Source organism: Zosterops lateralis, assembly GCF_965231275.1.
Source record: "Zosterops lateralis genome assembly, chromosome: 1".
NCBI classification, from domain to species: domain Eukaryota; kingdom Metazoa; phylum Chordata; class Aves; order Passeriformes; family Zosteropidae; genus Zosterops; species Zosterops lateralis.
Window position 1 is genome coordinate 135542085 of NC_139762.1, and position 26734 is coordinate 135568818.

At 46.3% G+C, this 26734-nt stretch overlaps 2 protein-coding genes across 3 annotated transcripts in view; one reads left to right on the forward strand and one right to left on the reverse strand.

Moving 5' to 3' along the window:
• The window catches only part of NUDCD1 (NudC domain containing 1), a 38869-nt gene extending 35428 nt beyond the window's left edge, over positions 1 to 3441 (reverse strand). Inside the window, exon 1 of the mRNA XM_083876717.1 lies at positions 3243 to 3441. Coding sequence (XP_083732843.1) covers positions 3243 to 3360 — 118 coding nt within the window. The 5' untranslated portion in view covers positions 3361 to 3441. The remainder of the gene's footprint in view (positions 1 to 3242) is intronic.
• Positions 3442 to 3560: 119 nt separating this feature from the next.
• ENY2 (ENY2 transcription and export complex 2 subunit) lies at positions 3561 to 8028 on the forward strand. 2 transcript variants are annotated; one of them, XM_083876727.1, is made up of 5 exons: positions 3561 to 3666; positions 4048 to 4141; positions 5960 to 6030; positions 6818 to 6892; positions 7782 to 8028. In XM_083876727.1, exons 2-5 carry the CDS (start codon positions 4074 to 4076, stop codon positions 7856 to 7858), a joined length of 291 nt encoding a protein of 96 aa, XP_083732853.1. In that variant the 5' UTR covers positions 3561 to 3666; positions 4048 to 4073; the 3' UTR covers positions 7859 to 8028. The 2 variants fall into 2 exon arrangements, with proteins under 2 accessions (XP_083732853.1, XP_083732854.1); XM_083876728.1 differs by lacking the exon at positions 3561 to 3666 and adding an exon at positions 3785 to 3921.
• The last annotated feature ends 18706 nt before the right edge of the window (positions 8029 to 26734 follow it).

Here is a 26734-nt window from a genome sequence, read left to right on the forward strand (position 1 = left end):
ACACCACATGCTGCTGTCCACCTGCTCCAGGGGCAGAAAATTGCATCAATTCCTCAGGGCAATTTTATTTTATAGCTAGCAGTGAAATTCATAAAAATATAAAAATATAAAAATATAAAAAAATATATAGAAATATTGACAGAAGATTGATACTCTAAAGTTCACTATGCAAGTTTGTAATAACTCTTCATAAACACTTGAACTACTTGAGTTAAAACTCAGTTCTACTTAAGAAAAAGCACTTATTTCTTTTTATAGTCACGTATTCCAAGTATTCTAAAACTCACATATTCCTCTTAACTGCCACCAGATTTGGGATGCCACACAGGCAGAATTACAAATCTCAGGTCATTTGAGACAAACACTGATTAAATCTTTTTCTGTAAAACAAAAGAATCAATCACCTTTTTACATTATTCTTCTAGATTCTACTACAATATTTTTGCAAACAGTTGTGAATAAAATCAGAAACAATAACACTGACAGTGTTCCTAAACATTTGACTTTTTTTTCAGCTATTGCACCCAATCCCACTTTAAGGAAATGAAATCAAATTCTTCACGCAGTGACAAATATTGATTTAATACCCCAAAAACTACTAAGCTCTTCACCATGTTCCAGAGGCTTTGATTCTGCACACAAGTGTGCTGGAAAGCAGAAGTTCTTGGCCTTCCCACACAACACTGGTTTTCTTCTCCCATGAAATAATTTGAAAAAGCCACAGCCTACACACCATCCACAGTCTGTACAACTCAACCCATCACTCCTGTACAACACAAAAATCAAGTTTAGGGAAAGATGCCCTAAATCTAACACGTGTGTAGACCACTGACACTGGGATATACAAAAGCCAGGTGCAGAACAGCTCTGCACTGTGAGCAAACTGCTTTGAAGGACACAAAGGAAAACCAACAAGGAGAAAGGCAGCTGTATGGCCAAAGTGCAGGCTGCAATCAAAACATCTGGAAGACAAATATAAGGCCTGATACATTTCTTGTCATTAATTCCAAAACACAAGAACAACAATAAAAGCTTTCCACTCTCCCGAGGACCACTATCTATATCTACATATGTGCAATCAGAACAGAAAAAGTGACTCAGTATTAGTGACTCTGTAGCACAGCTGAGTAAGACTGAAAGGAGTTGGGGTCTTTGTGCTGTGGGAAGTGGGGAAAGAAAAGAACAGCCACACATATCAATCCTCTATTGCAGGAGTTACCGTAACTATTCTGTAAAATATCTGAAGGGACAAGAACTGAGTAGATCCAGCTCTCCATTAGCAACTCCACTATTCATGTATTTTAATGAAGATCTGTAATTCTCTCCTATTTAGAACAGGGGCACACCTGACTGCCCAAGAAAAACAAAGGCTGCTTGACCACTGGCAGAACAGCAAATAAGAGACAAGCTAAGGGAGTGCACCAGTGCCACACTTGCTATCTCTGACACAACCACAGCACACTCATAACACACACTCACTCATCTGCATTTGAGCTGAATTTCCAAAGGTGACGCCTAAAACAATCTTACAGTAAAAATGTTACTCCCGTTAAATTTTCCAGTCCTACAATAGATACATTCACAGCCTCACTCACTTAAACTTCAATACAAAATTTATCTAAAAACTTCCTTCCTACTGCTGACAATTCAGCATGGCAAACATACATTTCTGATCTACTACGAAGACGATTATGTTGTACACAAAATTAAAGTAACATGTAATGGGTAACTCTGTAAACAGGTATATCATTCAGTGAATATATAGAGACAGAGATCAGTTCACGCAAATTGTGCTTAGTGTTTCAGCTTTTCAAAGAAAATCAAACTTATTCATCCACCTTACAGAACGACACGAATTTAACAAATCAGTAAACGCGGAATGCTGAGATATTTCAAGGCGTGGCTAAGATTGTAGACACATATCCAACAGGATTTTGTGCTAATGTACTCCTCAATGAATTAACCTGTTAAAGGACCAGAATCTGAAATACTAATGATGCTCGGCAGAGAAAGCAGGGCATGGAATACTGTAGAAGCATCCGTAACTTACAGGGACAAGGTATTCTGCAAACCTGAGATATTCTAGAATACGTGGTTTTATTGCAAGGGTCGTGGGTAGAAAGGGCCTTCCCTTCAGCCACCAGCCTCGGCTGAAGGGAAGTCCCAGAGAGAGAACGAGAGAACAAGCAAGAGGGTAAGCTGGCAAGAAGAGGAGAGAGAGCTAGAGAAACGTGGCAGGGGTCAGGGTGCAGGGGGGAGAAAGAAGAGAAGAGCAGAGAGGGGAAAACCAAGAGAGCAGGGACCAGAGCGTGAAAAGAAGAGCGGGAAAGCTAAGAGAGGAGAAGAGCAAGCCAAGAGGTCCAGGTTACAATACATTATATCTCCTTTTGTGATGAATATTCTAATTTACAGTGACCAACCAATACAAGACACACAACCCTATAGAATCTACATACAGCCTATAAGAACTACTACATTACCATGTGTTATATTTTAAACCCTAAAAACTACTCTTTAGACTTTTCTGTTTTGCTACACTGACCTTTGGATTCCTTAGCCAGCAGAAAGGCGTTGTTCAATCAAAAGGGATTCTCCTTCAGCTGGCTAGGCTATTGTCTTCAGGTTATACAGCAACTAAGACTTAGTATCCTACAACTCAAAGTACGCTTTCATTTCGATTACAGGTTTCATATTTTCAGAATCTTTTGCTAAGCAATCATATTTATAAGGTTTCCCTGATTCATCTTTCCCAACAGAATACATGGCATGAAGATCCACCTCCGAACTGTGGGCAGAGTAAGCAAGAAAAGCAGCTCATTTGCTGAAGTTTGCATAAGATGCTAACACAGTATGTACTTCTCTAAACCCCACGAGCTCCATTCACACTCCGCTTTGAACCACCTCGGCTGCTTATCTGGCCTCACCCTGTCTGCACAACCAGACTTAGGACACAGGTTTCCTTACTCCTTTAGGAACTAAGCGCAGCAGGAGCTACAAGGCAGAGGATGTCTGACAAGTGAGACACCTCGATGCACCATGAAACCACCCGGCCACCTGCAGCAACCAGCGAGAAAAGCCGAGAGGAAGCGCTCGGTGTCAGGAACCCCCGGGCCGCCCCAGAGGGGGTCTGTCCCCGGCTCGGGGCACTCTGCACCGAGGGCCGCCGGTGAAGGGGAACGCTGCGGGATCCGCCCCCTCCCGCTGCCCAAGGGATGCCCGGCGGGACCGGCCCTGCTCCTCACCCGCGTCCAGCCCCAGCTGGTAGCAGGCCAGCGGCTCCAGCGACAGCTTGTATCCCTCGAACTTGGGGTCCAGCAGCAGGCGCTTGGCCCGCAGGGAGCAGTGGGCGGCGCCCGCCATCCCGCGGCTCCGGGAAAACTTCGGGAACTCCGGGCCGGCAACTCCGCGGGCCCTCGGGGAACGCGCGGCAGCGCCCGCGGAGCACCACGGGAACAGCGTGCGCGGTGCCCGGCCGCCGGAGTGCATGCTGGGAGCCGTAGTCCGGGCACGCAGGCAGCCCTGAGCCCGGGGCGCGCCGGGAGCTGTAGTCGCCCAGCCCGGACTACGTTTCCCGGCGCCGCCCGCGCCCAGGGGCGGAGGGGCTGGTGGCGCGTCTTGCGGGCGGCTCCGCCTCTGCCGCACGGACCGGCGGCGCTGCGGCGGGCGGTGAGCCGGGAGTGAACCGGGAGCCGGGAGCGAACCGGGACGGGCCTGCCCTGCCCTGCCCCGCGCCGCTCCCTCGCTTCAGGGCGCCGCCGGGCGGGCCGAGTGCCGGGGGCGCCGGGCGGGAGGGCCGGGCTGCGGAGAGGCCGCGCCCGGAGAGGGTGGGCCCTGCCCGCGCAGGCGGCCCGGGCACCGCCGGTGTGTGGGTGTGTACCGTGCCCAGCTCGGCCCCGGAGCCGGGCACACACTGCTGCTCCGGTCAGTAACCGCGGGGGTGTGTCAGTGGACAGAACACTGCACCTCGTTCTGTTTTGGTGCCACTTTTTTTTGTTGTTGAGTGAATGACACCCAGCGCTTATCGAAACTCTGCTTTGCTCTGTGTAGGTTTGTGGAAAACCTAGATTTCCAAAATGAATAAAGATGCGCAGATGAGAGCAACCATTAACCAGAAGCTAATAGAAACAGGAGAGCGAGAACGGTAAGTTGACTTTTTGCTCCGTGCCGGTGAGAGGCTTGAAATGCATCAAATCCTTACTTGCACCTAGAAGCAAAGTAAACTCAAATAAAGTAAGCTCAACTCTAAATTTTTAAAATGCTTGTACATGAAAATCTTGAGTTATATAAGCTATTTTTAAAAATGCCTTTTGAACAGTTTTATTTTAGTTTTCCAATTGAAAAGAGATGTTGGGGAAATAAAGGATGGGCCAATTGGCTTAAGAACTGTAAAGCTTCCTCTTATGCAGGCATTTTGTGTTGGAATGGCCTGGATTCATGTAAGAATCATCGTTCCATACAATTTGTTGCAGTTAAATCTTGTTATTTCCTGATAAGGAGAATGGATCAAAACTTTCCTTTGTGCTTTTAAGTTTTTCTTGTGTTTCTAGCTCTTCTCTTGGTAAAGCAATACATAGCAGAGTACACAAAACAGCACTTGTGCAAGTCAGTGTAGAGATACCAATAAAGGCAAACAAGTAAATTGCAGGATATTTCTGACCTACTGTTGCCTCTTCAGTCTGTTCTATTGATGCTGTATTTACATATCACTGGAGTGATAGGACATTTCTCTCCTCATTGTTTCACTGTGCACCAAAAGCTCTATTTCCCTCATTTTTATAGGCCTGCATGAGAAGAAATTTTTTCCTGGGTCATGGCACAGCCTCATACCTGGTGTAACCTTTTGTAGCCTGATGTGGTATCTCTGCTCTACATCTTTCCTGGTTGTGACCATCCCCTTGGAGCTTGCACAGAGCTTCAGCAAAGCAAGCAATTTCTTGAAATGGTATTGAGAGGTATTTTATGCTAATTTAAGAGTAGGAAGGGTTTTATCAGGATGTCAAAAGCTGTCCTATAAACAGCTTTATCAGAGCTATACTGTGATCAGAGGCAGAGCACCTGGATTCCTTGAACTGAGAAATATCCAAAGGCAGCCAATTTCACCTGTACTCTTACTCTGCTTTTTGTCACCAGTTCATCTGCCCTCTACACAATTCACTGAGTAAAAAGGGTTAGACCTACACTGTTCTGCCTCTTGCTACAATCCTTTCATAAAAACAGGGTTTTGATAGAGTTATTTAGGATAGTACAAGATAAGCAGGCTTGCTAGCTAATGGAGAAAAGGGAGATATTAAAGTTATTTATCATATCTTACTTATTTATCATATCTCACTTTCATCTTCCCTTCTTCTGTTTTGTAGTACGAATTTTCACTTTTTTAGCTAACTTTGAGTATTCTGTTTTGATATATGTAGTAGATGCTTCAATGTAGCAGATTGCTGTGTCTTTTCCATTAATGCCTGAATCCTTGTTGCTTAAGCTTACATAGCTAACTGTGCCTAGGAAAGTGAGATACAGGATCCTTCATTTTCAGCCAGAATGAGGTCATGTGTAACTGGGGACATAAACCTGCAGTTGGATAGTGCAGAATTTTTTCCTGAAAGGTGTGGGAGAAGGTTTTACTTATTTTAAAGATGTGGTATCAGGTGAAATACTCCAATTTCAAAAGTTTGCATACATCTGCTACCAGAGTAGGCTCAGTCAGTTTGGGTAATTCAAGGGCTTCTACCTTTTTCTCTGTGGCTGTAGCATCAACATCACCTGAGGCACCACATCCTCATAGTCCAACATGGTAAACTGAAATTGGAACTCAGTTGGGTTTGGATTCACCTGCTGTTCAGACATTGCTACTGCTGGTCTGGGAGCTCTTGGGTAGTAATAGTAGGCTTTACTTTCAAACTGGAGCATATTTAAGCTGTCAGGAATGTTTGCTGTTCTAACAAGTTTTATCTTGTCTTAACAGCCTTAAAGAGTTGCTGAGAGCCAAGTTAATTGAGTGTGGCTGGAAGGATCAGTTGAAGGCACATTGCAAAGGTAACAGTGGTCAATTAATTAATTTCCTTTATAGTCAACTGAGATTCTGGCCAAATAAAAGTCCCAGATTTATGGCTTTACTGACAGTTTAAACAAGACCTGGGCAAGAGGAATGTATCCCTGGCAACTTGACATTTATGTTTAAACATGCTGCTGAATTGAGATTACTTCTCAGATTTGACTTGTGCATTTTTCAGTAGTGTGCAAGGCACTATAAACAGTTGTGTCAATACTGATGTGTATTAATAATAGCCTTTATTTTGCTATAGATTTATTCCTTCCTCTCTGACATACTTTTTGACTGAAATATGTACAGAAATCTCGTATAAACCCACTGAAAGAATAGTAAGGATTTACTGTCTGTGTTCTTCCTTATTGCATGTTCCAAAGTGTTTTTCCAGCTGCGCCTTTCTTACTACTGTGTAAGTAATGTGTTTTAAGAGACCAGTGAGCCAACTTGTGAACAGCTCCAACACTCCTGTAACAAGCACATCTGGTAATGCACAGACGAGATAAAATGTTCTAATGTTTGTTTTTAAAATATGAGCTGATCAAGATGCATCAGCAGTGACAACTTCCCATCCTTAAACCTCTGGCATGAGTGAGAGACTAAAATCCACTGTACAGTGCAGTAGGTACTGAGCTAATAACCTACATTTAGGTGCCTTGCTAGTTCATATTCCCTCACGACTATGTAGGCAGGTTCTGTCTCTTCATCACCAGCATGGGTTTTGTTGTTTTATGAATGAATTAAAAGACTTAAAATATCCGTCTTGGTCTTCCCCAGATGTCATTAAAGAAAAAGGATTAGAGCATGTAACTGTTGATGATTTGGTGGCAGAAATCACTCCTAAAGGCAGAGGTAAGAAAATGCAAATGTGGATGGAGTAGTACATCAATAAACATACATATTTCTATTTCATTAATATTTTGAAAGCAACATCATGAGCTTGCCTGTGTTGGATTCAAGGAAAAATGTTAATAGCTTGATATTAACTACAAATTAAACATGTGAATTTGTATTGTATAGCAACCTTCAGATTACTTTTGCAGATTACATTATTTAGTCATGTCTATATTCATTTTTATAATTGACTTAATGGTCCCAAGCTGTATATGCTACACAGATGTTTTAAAATTCCAAATCCTTAAAGATGAAAAATCAGAACTAACAGTTCTAATGTAATGGGAATAGGAAGAGTAAAGGACATAACATACAGATAGAAAAAAAATTAAATCACTTAAGGAAACTGCAGTCCTCTTTGTATTGTTCCTTTTGGGATCTCTAGCAGGATTTGATGTTAGTGGTAGAAACTTCATTAAGTTCTAAATGAAAATAGGCATTCAAAATAGCTTGCTTGAGACCCTTACTCAGAGGCCAGGGTTGAGATTTTTTTTTTGTCTTAAATCTGTGAAGAAAAAAGGTAGGATAATCACACTTGTTCTGGTGATTATATCCTGTTTCCCATTGAATAATCCTTTTCCTCAAACTTTCCAATTTCTGGACTATGAATAGGCAAAAAAAAAAAATTACCAGTAACAACATTGTTCTCAATAAATCCCAATTTTAGCCTATTTTAAATGAGAAAAATATAAATGTGCTATATAAAAATCAAGTCATTTCAGTTACTTTAGGTATTAACAGAATTGCAAGAACAATGAAAGAATAGAAATGGCTGTTGTAAAAATATGGTTTTAGAATATTTTTAATTTTGTCGTTTTTTTACTTTTTGCTTTCTTATTTGTTTCAGCTTTGGTACCAGACAGCGTAAAGAAAGAACTCTTGCAAAGAATAAGAACCTTCCTTGCTCAGCATGCCAGTCTTTAACTTTGACATTCATCTGGGATACAGTTTCCTGTGTTACATCAATCATGTCAGGATTGGAATGCAGTTTACATACTTAAGGATGAAAAATCATTAAATTTTTCTTTGCACTGCATCAATTTCTTAAACTTGGCGTTATTTTAATAAAAAATTTTGTGGACTCATGTTTCTAAGGTGGTTCTCTCTCTCAGTGGACTGTAATGTGGTGTCACCTGTTCCAGTTTTTAATAATCCATAACTTTATGCAATTGTGGAACCTTTTATGCAAAGATTTTCAGAAAAGAAGCACAGTTAACAAGTATCTTGACCAGAAATGCAGAAAGGTGTAAAGGAAAGTGTGGAAAATGGGATATGGCATAGTGCTGAGCATAGCCTTTCTGATTTTCCCAGAGTAAGTAGGAGGAAGTTAAGACTATGTGAAACTGTTGGTGAAATTCCTTTTGTACTGCTTTTCTAAAGAGTGAGTTGTTAGAAGTCTCTGACATGGGCTGCAAGTATTTACTCAGCAATTCATAAGAGTTTGAATTCTTCAAGAAACAGGCAGTTGTATCTTTCATCAGCAGTTCCCTTCACATTTACTTTAAGTTGGTGTTCCAATTCTCAACAACTACTGTTTTCTAGCTTTGTCCTATTACTAGTATTTTTTTAATGTGGATCTCTGGGGCCTTTTGAAATTGAAGTATAGTTCAATAATTTGTCACCATATGTCTCGTAACATGAGACACTGCGGGGACACAGCTGCGGGGCCGTGACACAGAGCACAGGGATGCTCCCCTTGCTGCCTCTCAGCCCCCAGCACAGTGGCAGCGGCAGTGCCAGGCTGAGAGGGCTCCAGTGCCTGCTCAGACGGAGGACAGCTCTGAGAGAAGTCTGGCAACAGCCAAAGGTGATGTTCCGTTGTAGACAAGGAGTTGGTATAAACAGGGCAATAGCAACACCAACAGAACAAGATGTAACTGGCCATGAACAGCTTTTGTCTACGTTCCTGCTAAGCCTGAAACAACACTGGAGCCAGGATCGTGAATCTGCTGCAGATAGTCCTCCTGAGGTCTTTGCCTGTGCTGTTTTAAATCTACCTGCATGTCAGTTTGAGCATATTTGCTGTAAGTTGTTGTCTCTATGTTGTTAAAAATGGTAGAGGTCGGAAAGAAGACAATTCTTTCACTTAAAGATCCATCTTGTTTTTTAAAATGTGTTTTTGCATTCAGGATGTATCATGGATTAAACCCTGCTGGCAACTCAGCCCCACACAGCTGCTCACTCACACCCCCAAACACCCAGTGGGATGAGGAAGTGAATCAGAAGTGTAAAAGTTAGAAAACTCATGGATTGAAATAAAGGCAGTTTAACAGGTAAGGAAAAAGCCATGCACACAAGCATAGCAAAACAAGGAATTCATTCACCACTTCCCATTGGCAGGCAGGTATTCAGATACCTTCAGGAAAGCAGGGCTCCATCCCTGGTTACTATGGAAGACAAATGCAACCACTCAAAATATTCCCTCCTTTCAATCTCCCTCCAGCTTTATGTGCTGACCCCCATTTGTGGTCAGCTGTCTTGGATGGGTCCTCTCCCCAGTCCTCATGCATCCCCAGTCCCCTCACTGGTGGGGTGGGGTGAGAAGGAGAAAAGGCATTGATGGTGTGTCAGCACTGCTCAGCAATAATGCAAACACCCCTATCTTAACACCATTTTGAACACAGCCTGTAAAAAATTGAAAACAGCCCTTAATAGCTACTGTGAAGAATATTGTCCATCCCAACCAAACCAGCACAGGATGTTAATTCAATGTTTGTAACTTTGTTTGCTGTACGTTCTATTTGAATTGCATATACATGTAATTATTATGAGTGCTTCATTCCAGACTTGGTATAACCAATGCTAGTACTTGATGGAGTACATTATGTTTCTTCACACAATCTAGCAGGATATATGCTACTGAGTGTGTTTTACATATGTCAAAGCTGTAATAAACCATCAGTAGTTTTACCCTTTTGTTCCTAGAGTTCTTTGCTAATGTTCTTCAATATTTTGCACATGACTTTCAAAATCTCTGCTCAATGAATGGCTGCAGCATGTCATGGGCACACAATTAACTTGCTCCAAAGCTACCAATTGACTGCCTTCACTGTGGTGGGAGAGGGCCAGATTTAAGGTATTCAGACACTCAACTGTGGAAGACTTGTCTCATCTGTAAACATTTGAAGCTCCATCTGGAAACGTGACAGCTGAAGTGCAGATGCTGTAAGTGCAATGTAGTCCTTGCAGCTCAAACTTGGCACAGAATAAAGACTGAATGCTGTACAAATTTTCAGAAAATTGTGCTGACCAACCTGAAGCTAAAGCCTTGACAACAAGCTCTTTCACATGCTGCCAAAAATAAGCTGTAAAGTTTTGCCCAGACTGGCTTAAAATTCAAGAGTGTTCAGAGACCAAGGAGGAAGAGGAGAGTGACTGCATTCCAGAGACACACCAGTGGCTCCTGTCTCATGGTACCACTGGCTGCTCTCTGCTGTAAGCAGCCCAACACCACTTGTTCCCCACGTGAGTTCTGTTAATCAGAAGTGCAGCCTCCATTCAGTAGCCAGGCAAAGAGAATGTTGGACAACATGTGCAGATCCAAATGAGACTGGAGTGTCCTGGTCAGAAGTATCTCAATAGATTGTCTAAGAATGAAGTTAGATCTGCAGTGATATCAGCAATGAGAGAGGGTTTCTTTGTGGCCTCATATTTTTGTTCTAACTGCAGGTTTAGTCTCAGATGCATAGGCTGGCTTGTTTTGGAAACTGGTCCCTGCACAGTCTCAGTTTCTACTAGTTTGTTTGAGTACTGAAAACAGTAACATTTAGGATTCAGTCAGAGCATTGTCCTGCTGAGGTTCTTTTTCCCATACTGAAAAATACAATGATTTGTGTTTTACCTCTAGCATATACAGACAGATAGATCCATTAACTAACTTTTCTTCGAAAGTTCCACATTTTCAATGTCATGATTCCTTACAAAGGCAGACAGCACCCAGAACTAAACAGCCATGAAGTGAGAATTCAGGACTGATGTAAATTACCTCAACTGTGGGAGTATATTTCTTTTAGCTGGCCCAGTGCATATACATTCCTGTAGATGGTTCAGCAAAAAATAAAACAGTTTGTAAACAGACATGGAAATAATGGGTTGGATAACAGCTAGAGTAAATTGGTACAGCTCTGGATGTGCACTAATCCAAATTCCACATGACAGCAAATTGAAGAGTTCTACTGCTGTCAGTAAAAGACCAATAGAAGAAAGTTAACTTAGCCTATCTGTTAGTCAGGCCCTGAGGGGTCTGAAATGCACAGTGCGCTGAAATTTGTTTGATTCTAATTTGTTAGATAATTATTCCCCCATGAATACTTCTCTACATTGACATAGCCCAGTCAAAAAATGTTGCAAGCCAGTGACATCACCAATAATTTCTGCTGGGATGTCAAACTTTCACTCACATCTTAGAATGATTTTGCTATCATACGTTTTTCCTTTTCTTCTTTTTTTTTTTTTTTTGGGGGGGGGGTGGGGAGGAGTATTATTTATCTTCTTTTCTCCCCATTCCTTCTTCATTCTTGTTTACTGCCATGTTTCAGAGTTGTGTTTTACTTGGCCTGTTTTCTCAGCTATTCATTTTCCAAAAAAGAAACAGCTGTGGCTGCAGAGCCAAATGTGTAATGACTGGAGCTCAAAATGAGGAAAAACAAATTCCTTTCCTCATAAATAATTTATATTTTACCACCTTAGTGTAATAAATAGGTTAATTGGTATTCTGCTTGGAATAACAAAAGGCCTAATCTCACTTTAGTGCATTTCACATTTATGATGATGCTTTCCATCTGAACAGTATTATTCTTAAAATGTTTTTGTGCTTAACTTTTAACTAGTGATTTAGTAACAGATAATAAAAAAATGTCCCTCTAAGAAATCCATGCTAATTTCTGTTGAAGTCACGAGGAAAGAGGTTCCATTCTTTCAATCACTGATCCTGAGGTAAGATATAAAGTTGCTGTTGATCAAATCTGTGTTTGTCAGGCCGTGGGTGAACCCTGACAAGGGCAGAGCAACCTCTTCTGCAGCCCGGCTCTCATCCACTGTCTGTGTACAAGGTCAGCACACAACTGGGGTTTTGCATCTAGTGCTCAGGGCAAAAGCAACACAATTCCCTGAAAAGAAAAGACACTGGAAATTGTAGGGGGAAAAAACCCCTCAGTATCTGCTTCCAAGGCTTTTCTAAATACATATGAGCAGAGATGAGCATAACACTCATCCTAGCTTTGTAATGCTGCATTGGTCTAATGCTCAATTTGCAATTTTGAAAGAAAATAGGAAAAAAAATGGAGTACTGAAAGAGAAAAGGGAATTATTGAGGGGTAGCTCTGCTAGCTAAGCTTGAAAAATCTCCCAGTGTTATTCTATGGAAGAGAAAGCTGATACAAAATATGGTGTGATAATCTTCTGAGGGAGAAAAAAGGAAACAAAGCAAACTTTAACAGAGAAAGGATTAGAGTACATGAAAATAGATGACAAAATTTAAAAGAAGAACTGCTTAATCACTAGAACAAACAGTGAAGAAGTATGGTGAATCCTTCATCTTTCAATGCTTCCCTGAGTACAACATGCCTTTAAGAAGAACTGCTTTAGTTGAGAGTTAATCAAATTTTCTGGAAATACGTACTTACCTATTCATGCTCCCTGGAGCTGGCAGCAGCAGTTACTCAGTTTCTTCCAGAAGAGAAAGGAAACCCAGAATACACATTTACCACAAAAAGAAATGCTTCTTTAGTTGTGTAGAAGCATCTGTGACTTACAGGGACAAGGTATTCTGCAAACCTGAGATATTCTACAATATGTGGTTTTATTGCAAGGGTCGTGGGTTGAAAGGGCCTTCCCTTCAGCCACCAGCCTCGGCTGAAGGGAAGTCCCAGAGAGAGAACGAGAGAACAAGCAAGAGGGTAAGCTGGCAAGAAGAGGAGAGAGAGCTAGAGAAACGTGGCAGGGGTCAGAGTGCCGGGGGAAGAGAGAAGAGAAGAGCAGAGAGGGGAAAACCAAGAGAGCAGGGACCAGAGTGTGAAGAGAGAGGAGAAGCCAAGAGAGAGAAAGCCAAGAGCGTAGGGGCTAAGAGAGAGGAGAAGAGCAAGCCAAGAGGTCCAGGTTACAATACATTATATCTCCTTTTGTGATGAATATTCTAATTTACAGTGACCAACCAATACAAGACACACAACCCTATAGAATCTACATACAGCCTATAAGAACTACTACATTACCATGTGTTATATTTTAAACCCTAAAAACTACTCTTTAGACTTTTCTGTTTTGCTACACTGACCTTTGGATTCCTTAGCCAGCAGAAAGGCGTTGTTCAATCAAAAGGGATTCTCCTTCAGCTGGCTAGGCTATTGTCTTCAGGTTATACAGCAACTAAGACTTAGTATCCTACAACTCAAAGTACGCTTTCATTTCGATTACAGGTTTCATATTTTCAGAATCTTTTGCTAAGCAATCATATTTATAAGGTTTCCCTGATTCATCTTTCCCAACAAGTTGAACACAGGCATAAGTTGTTAGCCCCACACACAGGTGTAGCTGGGTGGAATGCATTGTTCTCAGAATCTACAATGGAAGAGGCAGTAAAAAGTGAAGCATTACTAAATCTTTTTTTGTAACCTGGATTAAAAATGCTGTCTCTAGCTAATCTGTTAACATTTTCATGCACATTTAATTCTGAGTTAAGGTTCTCCCCAAACCCTGGATCAATTTGCTAATATTTGAGTTGTTCAGTTTACATTTCAAAATACCTGTTGATGCATATTTTTTGGAGGTGTTTCATGTAATAATCAATGGCCAGAAGAGGGCTGTTCATCCTTTGTTGAATAAAGATCCAAAAGAGTGTGATCTAAGCCTGGTTTCAGCCTACTGACTGCTGTAATGATAAATATAACTTCAAATGCTTCTTGACTATCATGAAGTGAACAGGAAAACATGATCATCACAGAATCACAGAATAAGCTGCATTGGAAGGGATCCACAAGGATCATCAAGTCAAAATCCCAGCCCTGCACAGGACCATCCCCAAGAATCACACCATGTGTCTGAGAGCATTGTCCAAGTGCTTCTTGAACTCTGTCAGTGGTTCTGTGACCAATTCCCTGGGGAGCTGTTCCAATGTCCAACCACCCTCTGGGTGAAGAACCTTCTCCTGATGTCCAACCTAAACCTCCCCTGGCACAACTCCAGGCCATTCCCTTGGGTCCTGCCCCAGGTCACCATAGAGAAGTGATGAGTGTCTGCCACTCCTCCTCCCCTCATAAGGAAGTTGTATAATGAGTGAAAAAAATGTATTTATTTTACTTCCTCATATCCCTTCTTTGATTGCTCTCTCTTTAAGACTGTACATGAGGTTACACAGTTTTATTCAAAATGACCTGTTGATTTTTTCCCACATCAAAACTGGGATCTAGTTTCCCAGTCCAGATTTTACTGAGACACTAAGGTTTGTCTGAAGCTGGCATTGTTTCAGATAAATTCTGGGAACTCAACATTTCCAACAGCCACTTCATCTTGGCACACTGGTGTTCAGATAAGGATGCAGGTTTTAAATTTTTTGGGCTATAACATAGGTCTTTTTTGCTGAACTGATTTTTTTTTTTAATGGGAAAAGCAAGGACTCATTATTAATATTTTTCTATTACATTCTTTTCCTAACTTCAGAGTAAACCTGCTTGAAATGAGACCATTTGATCTGGCAAAGGGCATAAATTAAAGGAACTTGCATTTTCTAAATTTGTAGAAATTCCTCTAACAAATGCTGAAGTATGAAGAAATAAAGAACAGCTTCATTATTCTCTCCCCTCAAATACCAGCCGTCCGACTGAAAGACCAAAAACAACCCTTGGAAGAAATCCTTTGCTTTCTTAAACACTTTTTCCAATAAAATTTCATGACGTTATGTTTCCATGCTATGCCCTCTCTCTCCTGTTTTCTTGCAAATAATACATTTGCAGGCATGCACACACAAACACATCCAGATAAATAAATATTTTCATAAAGCAACATGCTAGATACTCGAGTATTTAGAGGATTTGAATTCAAATGCTGACACGGTGCCTAGGATCCAGTTTCTGATAACTTCAACATCATGCATTTTTTTAACCTTATAAGAACAAGAGTATAAGAACAAAAGACAGGCTGTGTGTTTAGGTCAGGAAAGATTACTTAATGGCTGCATGTGATAGGATGGAAGGAAGATTTTCTGTTTAATAATGAAGTGATAAATAAGCTGTATAAAAAAAGAGGTCCCATTATCCTCTCCCAAAAATTTTAGTTTCAGAAATATAATAATATTGCATTGGTACCATTCCTACCATTCTGCATATTAATTTATCATATTAAATACAGAAACAACCTAGGAAGAAGGAGCTGATGCTGTCAGCAGAGAAGAGAACTGAGGATCGTCTCTTCAGGACATTAGTAAGCACTAGGCTAAAATCCCACATTCCTTTTTACTCCTAAGTTCTTCTAACACTGAAAAATCCAGCCCGCCTGTTTCAACCTGAGATGGGCATTCCTCTAGGCTGACTGGAGATCCTGCCTCGTGAAAGGTCCTGTCAGCTGTGAAGGTCAGGGCCCCAGAGAGAGATGCTTAAAGGAGAGAGAACCCCTGAAACATTATCAGGGGGCAATGAAACTGCCCAGTCCAGCAGAAGACCAGACCTAAACCAATAAACACGTGACACCCCAACCCGGAAGTGGGAAAACACGTGACACCCCGACCTGGAAGTGGGAAAACACGTGACACCCCGACCCAGAAGTGGGAAAACACGTGACTTCCCAACCCAGAAGTGGGAAAACACGTGACTTCCCAACCCGGAAGTGGGAAAACTAGTGACACCCCTGGGAAAACACGTGCCGGAAGTGGGAAAAAACGTGACACCCCGACCTGGAAGTGGGAAAACACGTGACTCCCCGACCTGGAAGTGGGAAAACACTTTACATTTCGGACCGGAAGTGGGAAAACACGTGACACCCTTGTAAAAACAAGTGCCGGAACTGCGAAAACACGTGACACCCCGACCCAGAAGTGGGAACACACGTGACACCCCGACCCAGAAGTGGGAAAACACGAGAATTCCATACCTGCAAGTGGGAAAACACGTGACTCCCCGACGTGGAAGTGGGAAAACACGTGACTCCCTGACCTGGAAGTGGGAAAACACTTTACATTTCGGCCCGGAAGTGGGAAAACACGTGACCTCCCAACCCGGAAGTGGGAAGAAACATGACATTTCGACCCAAAAGTGGAAAAACACGTGACACCTCGGGGAAAACACGTGCCGGAAGTGGGAAAAACTGTGACTCCCCGACCCGGAAGTGGGAAAACACGTGACTCCCTGACCTGGAAGTGGGAAAACACTTTACATTTCGGCCCGGAAGTGGGAAAACACGTGACCTCCCAACCCGGAAGTGGGAAGAAACATGACATTTCAACCCAAAAGTGGAAAAACACGTGACACCTCGGGGAAAACACGTGCCGGAAGTGGGAAAAACTGTGACTCCCCGACCCGGAAGTGGGAAAACACGTGACCTCCCAACCCGGAAGTGGGAAAACACGTGACTCCCTGACCTGGAAGTGGGAAAACACATGACACCCCCAACCCGGAAGTGGGAAAACACATGACACCCCGGAAAACACGTAGAAAACACATGACACCCCCAACCCGGAAGTGGGAAAACACTTGACTCCCTACTCGGAAGTGGGAAAACACGTGACTTCCCCAAACCGGAAGTGGGAAACAGGTGACACCCTCAACACGGAAGTGGAAAAACACGTGACGCCCCCTACCCGGAAGTGGGAAAACACGTGACGCCCCCAACCCGGAAGTGGGAAAACACGTGACACACCGGAAAACAGTGGAAAACACGTGACACCCCCAACCCAGAAGCAGGAAAACATGTGACACCCCCAACCTGCAAATGGGAAAACACGTGACACCCCAAAACCGGAAGTGGGAAAACACGTGACACCCCGGAAACACACGTGGAAAACACATGACACCCCCAACCCGGAAGTGGGAAACCACGTGACACCCCAAAACCGGAAGTGGGAAAACACGAGACTCCCCAACCCGGAAGTGGGAAAACACGTGACACCCCCAAAAAGGAAAGTGGAAAAACACGTGACACCCCGGAAAACACGTGGAAAAAACGTGACACCCCCAACCCGGAAGTGGGAAAACACGTTACACCCCGGAAAACACGAGGAAAACACGTGACACCCCCAACCCGGAAGTGGGAAAACACGTGACACCCCGGAAAACACGTGGAAAACACGTGACACCCCCAAAAAGGAAAGTGGGAAAACACGTGACACCCCAAAACCGGAAGTGGTAAAACACGTGACTCCCCAAACTGGAAGTGGGAAACAGGTAACACCCCGGAAAACACGTGGAAAAAATGTGACTCCCCAACCCGGAAGTGGGAAAACACGTGACACCCCCAAAAAGGAAAGTGGAAAAACACGTGACACCCCGGAAAACACGTGGAAAACACGTGACACCCCGGAAAACCCGGAAATGGGAAAACATGTGGCACCCCCAACGTGGAAGTGGGAAAACACGTGACACCTCAAAACCGGAAGTGGGAAAACACGTGACTCCCCAAACCGGAAGTGGGAAACGGGTAACACCCCGGAAAACACGTGGAAAACACGTGACTCCCCAACCCGGAAGTGGGAAAACACGTGACACCCCGGAAAGCACGTGGAAAAAACGTGACTCCCCAACCCGGAAGAGGGAAAACACGTGACTCCACAACCCGGAAGTGGGAAAACATGTGACACCCCGAAAAACATGTGGAAAACATGTGACACCCCCATCCGGATGTGGGAAAACATGTGACACTCCCAACACGGAAGTGGGAAAACACGTGACACCCCGGAAAACACGTGGAAAATACATGACACCCCCAACCCGGAAGTAGGAAAACATGTGACACCCCGGAAAACACGTGGAAAACACATGACACCCCCTACCCGGAAGTGGGAAAACACGTGACTCCCAAAACCGGAAGTGGGAAACAGGTAAAACCCCGGAAAACACGTGGAAAACACGTGACAGCCCCAACCCGGAAGTGGGAAACCATGTGACACACCCAACCCGGAAGAGGGAAAACACGTGACACACTGGAAAACACGTGATACACCCAAACCGGAAGTGTGAAAACACGTGACAGCCCCAACCCATAAGTGGGAAAACATGTGACACCCACAACCCGGAAGTGGGAAAACACGTGACACCCCGGAAAACACGTGGAAAACACGTGACTTCCCCAACCCGGAAGAGGGAAAACACGTGACACTCCCAACCCGGAAGTGGAAAAACACGTGACACCCCTAACCCGGAAGTAGGAAAACACGTGACACCCCCAACCCGGAAGTGGGAAAACACGTGACTCCCCAACCCGGAAGTGGGAAAACACGTGACACCCCGGAAAACACGTGGAAAACAAGTGACACGCCAACCCGGAAGTGGGAAAACAAGTGACACCCCCAACCCGGAAGTGGGAAAACACGTGACACCCCCAACCCGGAAGTAAGAAAACACGTGACACCCCCGAAAACACGTGGAAAACACGTGACACCCCAAACCGAAAGTGGGAAAACACGTTACACCCCCAACCCGGAAATGGGAAAACACGTGACTCCCTACCCCGAAAGCGGGAAAACATGTGACATCCGCAACCCGGAAGTGGGAAAACACGTGACTCCTCAACCTGGAAGTGGGAAACACCTGACACCCCAAAAAACACGTGGAAAACACGTGACACCCCAAACCCAGAAGTGGGAAAACACGTGACTCCCTACCCCGAAAGCGGGAAAACATGTGACATCCGCAACCCGGAAGTGGGAAAACACGTGACTCCTCAACCTGGAAGTGGGAAACACCTGACACCCCAAAAAACACGTGGAAAACACGTGACACCCCCAACCCGGAAGTGGGAAAACACGTGACACCCCCAACCCGGAAGTGGGAAAACCCGTGACACCCCTAAACCCAGAAATGCGAAAACACGTGACACCCCGGAAAACACGTGGAAAACACATGACACCCCCAACCCTGGAGTGGGAAAACACGTGACACCCCAGAAAAGACGTGAAAAACACATGACACCCCCAACCCGGAAGTGGGAAAACGCGTGACGCCCCCAACCCGGAAGTGGGAAAACACGTGACTCCCAAAACCGGAAGTGGGAAACAGGTAACACCCCGGAAAACACGTGGAAAACACGTGACACCTCCAACCCGGAAGTGGGAAAACACGTTACACCCCGGAAAACACGTGGAAAACACGTGACACCCCCAACCCGGAAGTGGGAAAACACGTGACACACCGGAAAACACGTGGAAAACACGTGACTCCCCAACCCGGAAGTGGGAAAACACGTGACACCCCCAAAAAGGAAAGTGGAAAAACACGTGACACCCCGGAAAACACGTGGAAAAAACGTGACACCCCCAACCCGGAAGTGGGAAAACACGTTACACCCCAAAACTGGAAGTGGTAAAACACGTGACTCCCCAAACCGGAAGTGGGAAACAGGTAACACCCCGGAAAACATGTGGAAAACACGTGACACCCCAAACCCGGAAGTGGGAAAACAGGTTACACCCCGGAAAACACGTGGAAAACACGTGACACCCCCAACCTGGAAGTGGGAAAACACATGAAACCCCCAACCCAGAAGTGGGAAAACACGTGACACCCCGGAAAACACGTGGAAAACACGTAACACCCCCAAAAAGGAAAGTGGGAAAACACGTGACACACTGGAAAACACGTGATACACCCAAACCGGAAGTGTGAAAACACGTGACAGCCCCAACCCATAAGTGGGAAAACATGTGACACCCACAACCCGGAAGTGGGAAAACACGTGACACCCTGGAAAACACGTGGAAAACACGTGACTTCCCCAACCCGGAAGTAAGAAAACACGTGACACCCCCGAAAACACGTGGAAAACACGTGACACCCCCAACCCGGAAGTAAGAAAACACGTGACACCCCCGAAAACACGTGGAAAACACGTGACACCCCAAACCGAAAGTGGAAAACACGTGACACCCCCAACCCGGAAATGGGAAAACACGTGACACCCCAGAAAACACGTGGAAAACACGTGACACCCCAAACCCAGAAGTGGGAAAACACGTGACTCCCTAACCCGAAAGCGGGAAAACATGTGACATCGGCAACCCGGAAGAGGGAAAACACGTGACTCCTCAACCCGGAAGTGGGAAACACCTGACACCCCAAAAAACACGTGGAAAACACGTGACACCCCCAACCCGGAAGTGGAAAAACGCGTGACACCCCCAACCCGGAAGTGGGAAAACACGTGACACCCCAGAAAACACGTGGAAAACACATGACACCCCCAACCTGGAAGTGGGAAAACACGTGACACCCCAAAACCGGAAGTTCGAAAACACGTGACTCCCAAAACCGGAAGTGGGAAACAGGTAACACCCCGGAAAACACGTGGAAAACACGTGACACCTCCAACCCGGAAGTGGGAAAACACGTTACACCCTGGAAAACACGTGGAAAACACGTGACACCCCCAACCCGGAAGTGGGAAAACACGTGACTTCCCCAACCCGGAAGTGGGAAAACACATGACACCCCCAACCCGGAAGTGGGAAAACACGTGACTCCTCAACCCGGAAGTGGGAAAACACGTGACTCCCCAACCCGGAAGTGGGAAAACACGTGACACCCCGGAAAACACGTGGAAAACACATGACACCCCCAACCCGGAAGTGGGAAAACACGTGACTCCCCAACCCGGAAGTGGGAAAACACGTGACACCCCGGAAAACACGTGGAAAACAAGTGACACTCCCATCCCGGAAGTGGGAAAACACGTGACACCCCCAAAAAGGAAAGTGGAAAAACACGTGACACCCCGGAAAACACGTGAAAAACACGTGACACCCCCAACCCGGAAATGGGAAAACACGTGACACCCCCAACCCGTAAGTAGGAAAACACATGACACCCCCAACCCGGAAGTGGGAAAACACGTGACACCCCCAACCCGGAAGTGGGAAAACACGTGACACCCTGGAAAACTTGTGGAAAACACGTGACACCCTTAACACGAAAGTGGGAAAACACGTGACTTCCCCAACCCGGAAGTGGGAAAACACGTGACACCCCGGAAAAAATGTGGAAAACACGTGACTCCCCAACACGGAAGTGGGAAAACACGTGACTCCCCAAACCGGAAGTAAGAAAACACGTGACACCCCCGAAAACACGTGGAAAACACGTGACACCCCAAACCGAAAGTGGGAAAACACGTGACAGCCCCAACCCGGAAGTGGGAAAACACGTGACACCCCGGAAAACACGTGGAAAACACGTGACACCCCAAAACCGGAAGTTCGAAAACACGTGACTCCCAAAACTGGAAGTGGGAAACAGGTAACACCCCGGAAAACACGTGGAAAACACGTGACACCTCCAACCCGGAAGTGGGAAAACACGTTACACCCTGGAAAACACGTGGAAAACACGTGACACCCCCAACCCGGAAGTGGGAAAACACGTGACTTCCCCAACCCGGAAGTGGGAAAACACGTGACTCCCCAACCCGGAAGTGGGAAAACAAGTGACACCCCGGAAAACACGTGGAAAACAAGTGACACTCCCATCCCGGAAGTGGGAAAACAAGTGACACGCCAACCTAGAAGCGGGATAACACGTGACACGCCCATCCGGAAGTGGGAAAACACGTTACACCCTGGAAAACACGTGGAAAACACGTGACACCCTTAACACGGAAGTGGGAAAACACGTGACTTCCCCAACCCGGAAGTGGGAAAACACGTGACACCCCGGAAAACACGTTGAAAACACGTGACTCCCCAACACGGAAGTGGGAAAACACGTGACACCCCCAAAAAGGAAAGTGGAAAAACACGTGACACCCCGGAAAACACGTGAAAAACACGTGACACCCCCAACCCGGAAATGGGAAAACACGTGACACCCCCATCCCGGAAGTGGGAAAACACGTGACTCCTCAACCCGGAAGTGGGAAAACACGTGACTCCCCAACCCGGAAGTGGGAAAACACGTGGCACCCCGGAAAACACGTGGAAAACAAGTGACACTCCCATCCCGGAAGTGGGAAAACAAGTGACACGCCAACCTAGAAGCGGGATAACACGTGACACCCCCATCCGGAAGTGGGAAAACACGTTACACCCTGGAAAACACGTGGAAAACACGTGACACCCTTAACACGGAAGTGGGAAAACACGTGACTTCCCCAACCCGGAAGTGGGAAAACACGTGACACCCCGGAAAACACGTGGAAAACACATGACACCCCCAACCCGGAAGTGGGAAAACACGTGACTCCCCAACCCGGAAGTGGGAAAACACGTGACACCCCGGAAAACACGTGGAAAACACATGACACCCCAACACGGAAGTGGGAAAACACGTGACACCCCCAAAAAGGAAAGTGGAAAAACACGTGACTCCCTACCCGGAAGTGGGAAAACACGTGACTTCCCTAAACCGGAAGTGGGAAACAGGTGACACCCTCAACCCGGAAGTGGGAAAACACGTGACACCCCAACCCGGAAGTGGGAAAATACGTGACACCCCGGAAATCACGTGAAAAACACGTGACACCCCCAACCCGGAAGTGGGAAAACACGTGACTTCCCTAAACCGGAAGTGGGAAAACACATGACACCCCGGAAAACACGTGGAAATCACATGACACCCCAACCCGGAAGTGGGAAACCACGTGACACGCCCAACCCGGAAGTGGGAAAATACGTGACTCCCTACCCGGAAGTGGGAAAACACGTGACTTCCCTAAACCGGAAGTGGGAAACAGGTGACACCCTCAACCCGGAAGTGGGAAAACACGTGACACCCCAACCCGGAAGTGGGAAAACACGTGACACACCATGAAAACACGTGAAAAACACGTGACACCCCCAACCCGGAAATGGGAAAACACGTGACACCCCAAAACCGGAAGTGGGAAACAGGTGACACCCTCAACACGGAAGTGAAAAAACACGTGACTTTCCAAACCCGGAAGTGGGAAAACACGTGACTTCCCCAAAACAGGAAGTGGGAAAACAGGTTACACCCTGGAAAACACGTGGAAAACACGTGACACCCCCAACCCGGAAGTGGGAAAACACGTGACTTCCCCAACCCGGAAGTGGGAAAACACGTGACTCCCCAACCCGGAAGTGGGAAAACACGTGACACCCCGGAAAACACGTGGAAAACAAGTGACACTCCCATCCCGGAAGTGGGAAAACACGTGACACCCCTACCCCGGAAGTGGGAAAACACGTGACACCCCTACCCGGAAGTGGGAAAACACGTGACTCCCCAAACCGGAAGTGGGAAACAGGTGACACCCTCAACACGGAAGTGAAAAAACACGTGACTTTCCAAACCCGGAAGTGGGAAAACACGTGACTTCCCCAAAAAAGGAAGTGGGAAAACACGTGACACCCCGGAAAACACGTGGAAAACACATGACACCCCCAACTCGGAAGTGGGAAACCACGTGACACCCCAAAACCGGAAGTGCGAAAACACGTGACTCCCCAACCCGGAAGTGGGAAACCATGTGACACCCTCAACCCGGAAGAGGGAAAACACGTGACACCCCCAAAAAGGAAAGTGGAAAAACACGTGACACCCCGGAAAACACGTGGAAAACACATGACACTCCCAACCCAGAAGTGGGAAAACACGTTACACCCCAAAACTGGAAGTGGTAAAACACGTGACTCCCCAAACCGGAAGTGGGAAACAGGTAACACCCCGGAAAACATGTGGAAAACACGTGACACCCCAAACCCGGAAGTGGGAAAACAGGTTACACCCCGGAAAACACGTGGAAAACACGTGACACCCCCAACCTGGAAGTGGGAAAACACATGAAACCCCCAACTCAGAAGTGGGAAAACACGTGACACCCCGGAAAACACGTGGAAAACACGTGACACCCCAAACCCAGAAGTGGGAAAACACGTGACTCCCTAACCCGAAAGCGGGAAAACATGTGACATCGGCAACCCGGAAGAGGGAAAACACGTGACTCCTCAACCCGGAAGTGGGAAACACCTGACACCCCAAAAAACACGTGGAAAACAAGTGACACCCCCAACCCGGAAGTGGAAAAACGCGTGACACCCCCAACCCGGAAGTGGGAAAACACGTGACACCCCAGAAAACACGTGGAAAACACATGACACCCCCAACCTGGAAGTGGGAAAACACGTGACACCCCAAAACCGGAAGTTCGAAAACACGTGACTCCCAAAACTGGAAGTGGGAAACAGGTAACACCCCGGAAAACACGTGGAAAACACGTGACACCTCCAACCCGGAAGTGGGAAAACACGTTACACCCTGGAAAACACGTGGAAAACACGTGACACCCCCAACCCGGAAGTGGGAAAACACGTGACTTCCCCAACCCGGAAGTGGGAAAACACGTGACTCCCCAACCCGGAAGTGGGAAAACACGTGACACCCCGGAAAACACGTGGAAAACAAGTGACACTCCCATCCCGGAAGTGGGAAAACAAGTGACACGCCAACCTAGAAGCGGGATAACACGTGACACGCCCATCCGGAAGTGGGAAAACACGTTACACCCTGGAAAACACGTGGAAAACACGTGACACCCTTAACACGGAAGTGGGAAAACACGTGACTTCCCCAACCCGGAAGTGGGAAAACACGTGACACCCCGGAAAACACGTTGAAAACACGTGACTCCCCAACCCGGAAGTGGGAAAACACGTGACACCCCCAAAAAGGAAAGTGGAAAAACACGTGACACCCCGGAAAACACGTGAAAAACACGTGACACCCCCAACCCGGAAGTGGGAAAACACGTGACACCCCCATCCCGGAAGTGGGAAAACACGTGACTCCTCAACCCGGAAGTGGGAAAACACGTGACTCCCCAACCCGGAAGTGGGAAAACACGTGACACCCCGGAAAACACGTGGAAAACAAGTGACACTCCCATCCCGGAAGTGGGAAAACAAGTGACACGCCAACCTAGAAGCGGGATAACACGTGACACCCCCATCCGGAAGTGGGAAAACACGTTACACCCTGGAAAACACGTGGAAAACACGTGACACCCTTAACACGGAAGTGGGAAAACACGTGACTTCCCCAACCCGGAAGTGGGAAAACACGTGACACCCCGGAAAACACGTGGAAAACACATGACACCCCCAACCCGGAAGTGGGAAAACACGTGACTCCCCAACCCGGAAGTGGGAAAACACGTGACACCCCGGAAAACACGTGGAAAACACATGACACCCCAACACGGAAGTGGGAAAACACGTGACACCCCCAAAAAGGAAAGTGGAAAAACACGTGACTCCCTACCCGGAAGTGGGAAAACACGTGACTTCCCTAAACCGGAAGTGGGAAACAGGTGACACCCTCAACCCGGAAGTGGGAAAACACGTGACACCCCAACCCGGAAGTGGGAAAATACGTGACACCCCGGAAAACACGTGAAAAACACGTGACTCCCCAACACGGAAGTGGGAAAACACGTGACACCCCCAAAAAGGAAAGTGGAAAAACACGTGACACCCCGGAAAACACGTGAAAAACACGTGACACCCCCAACCCGGAAATGGGAAAACACGTGACACCCCCAACCCGTAAGTAGGAAAACACGTGACACCCCCAACCCGGAAGTGGGAAAACACGTGACACCCCCAACCCGGAAGTGGGAAAACACGTGACACCCTGGAAAACACGTGGAAAACACGTGACACCCTTAACACGAAAGTGGGAAAACACGTGACTTCCCCAATCCGGAAGTGGGAAAACACGTGACACCCCGGAAAACACGTGGAAAACACGTGACTCCCCAAACCCGGAAGTGGGAAAACACGTGACTCCCCAACCCGGAAGTAAGAAAACACGTGACACCCCCGAAAACACGTGGAAAACACGTGACACCCCAAACCGAAAGTGGGAAAACACGTGACTCCTCAACCCGGAAGTGGGAAAACACGTGACTCCCCAACCCGGAAGTGGGAAAACACGTGACACCCCGGAAAACACGTGGAAAACAAGTGACACTCCCATCCCGGAAGTGGGAAAACAAGTGACACGCCAACCTAGAAGCGGGATAACACGTGACACCCCCATCCGGAAGTGGGAAAACACGTTACACCCTGGAAAACATGTGGAAAACACGTGACACCCTTAACACGGAAGTGGGAAAACACGTGACTTCCCCAACCCGGAAGTGGGAAAACACGTGACACCCCGGAAAACACGTGGAAAACACATGACACCCCCAACCCGGAAGTGGGAAAACACGTGACTCCCCAACCCGAAAGTGGGAAAACACGTGACACCCCGGAAAACACGTGGAAAACACATGACACCCCAACACGGAAGTGGGAAAACACATGACACCCCCAAAAAGGAAAGTGGAAAAACACGTGACTCCCTACCCGGAAGTGGGAAAACACGTGACTTCCCTAAACCGGAAGTGGGAAACAGGTGACAGCCTCAACCCGGAAGTGGGAAAACACGTGACACCCCAACCCGGAAGTGGGAAAATACGTGACACCCCGGAAAACACGTGAAAAACACGTGACACCCCCAACCCGGAAGTGGGAAAACACGTGACTTCCCTAAACCGGAAGTGGGAAAACACATGACACCCCGGAAAACACGTGGAAATCACATGACACCCCAACCCGGAAGTGGGAAAACACGTGACACGCCCAACCCGGAAGTGGGAAAACAC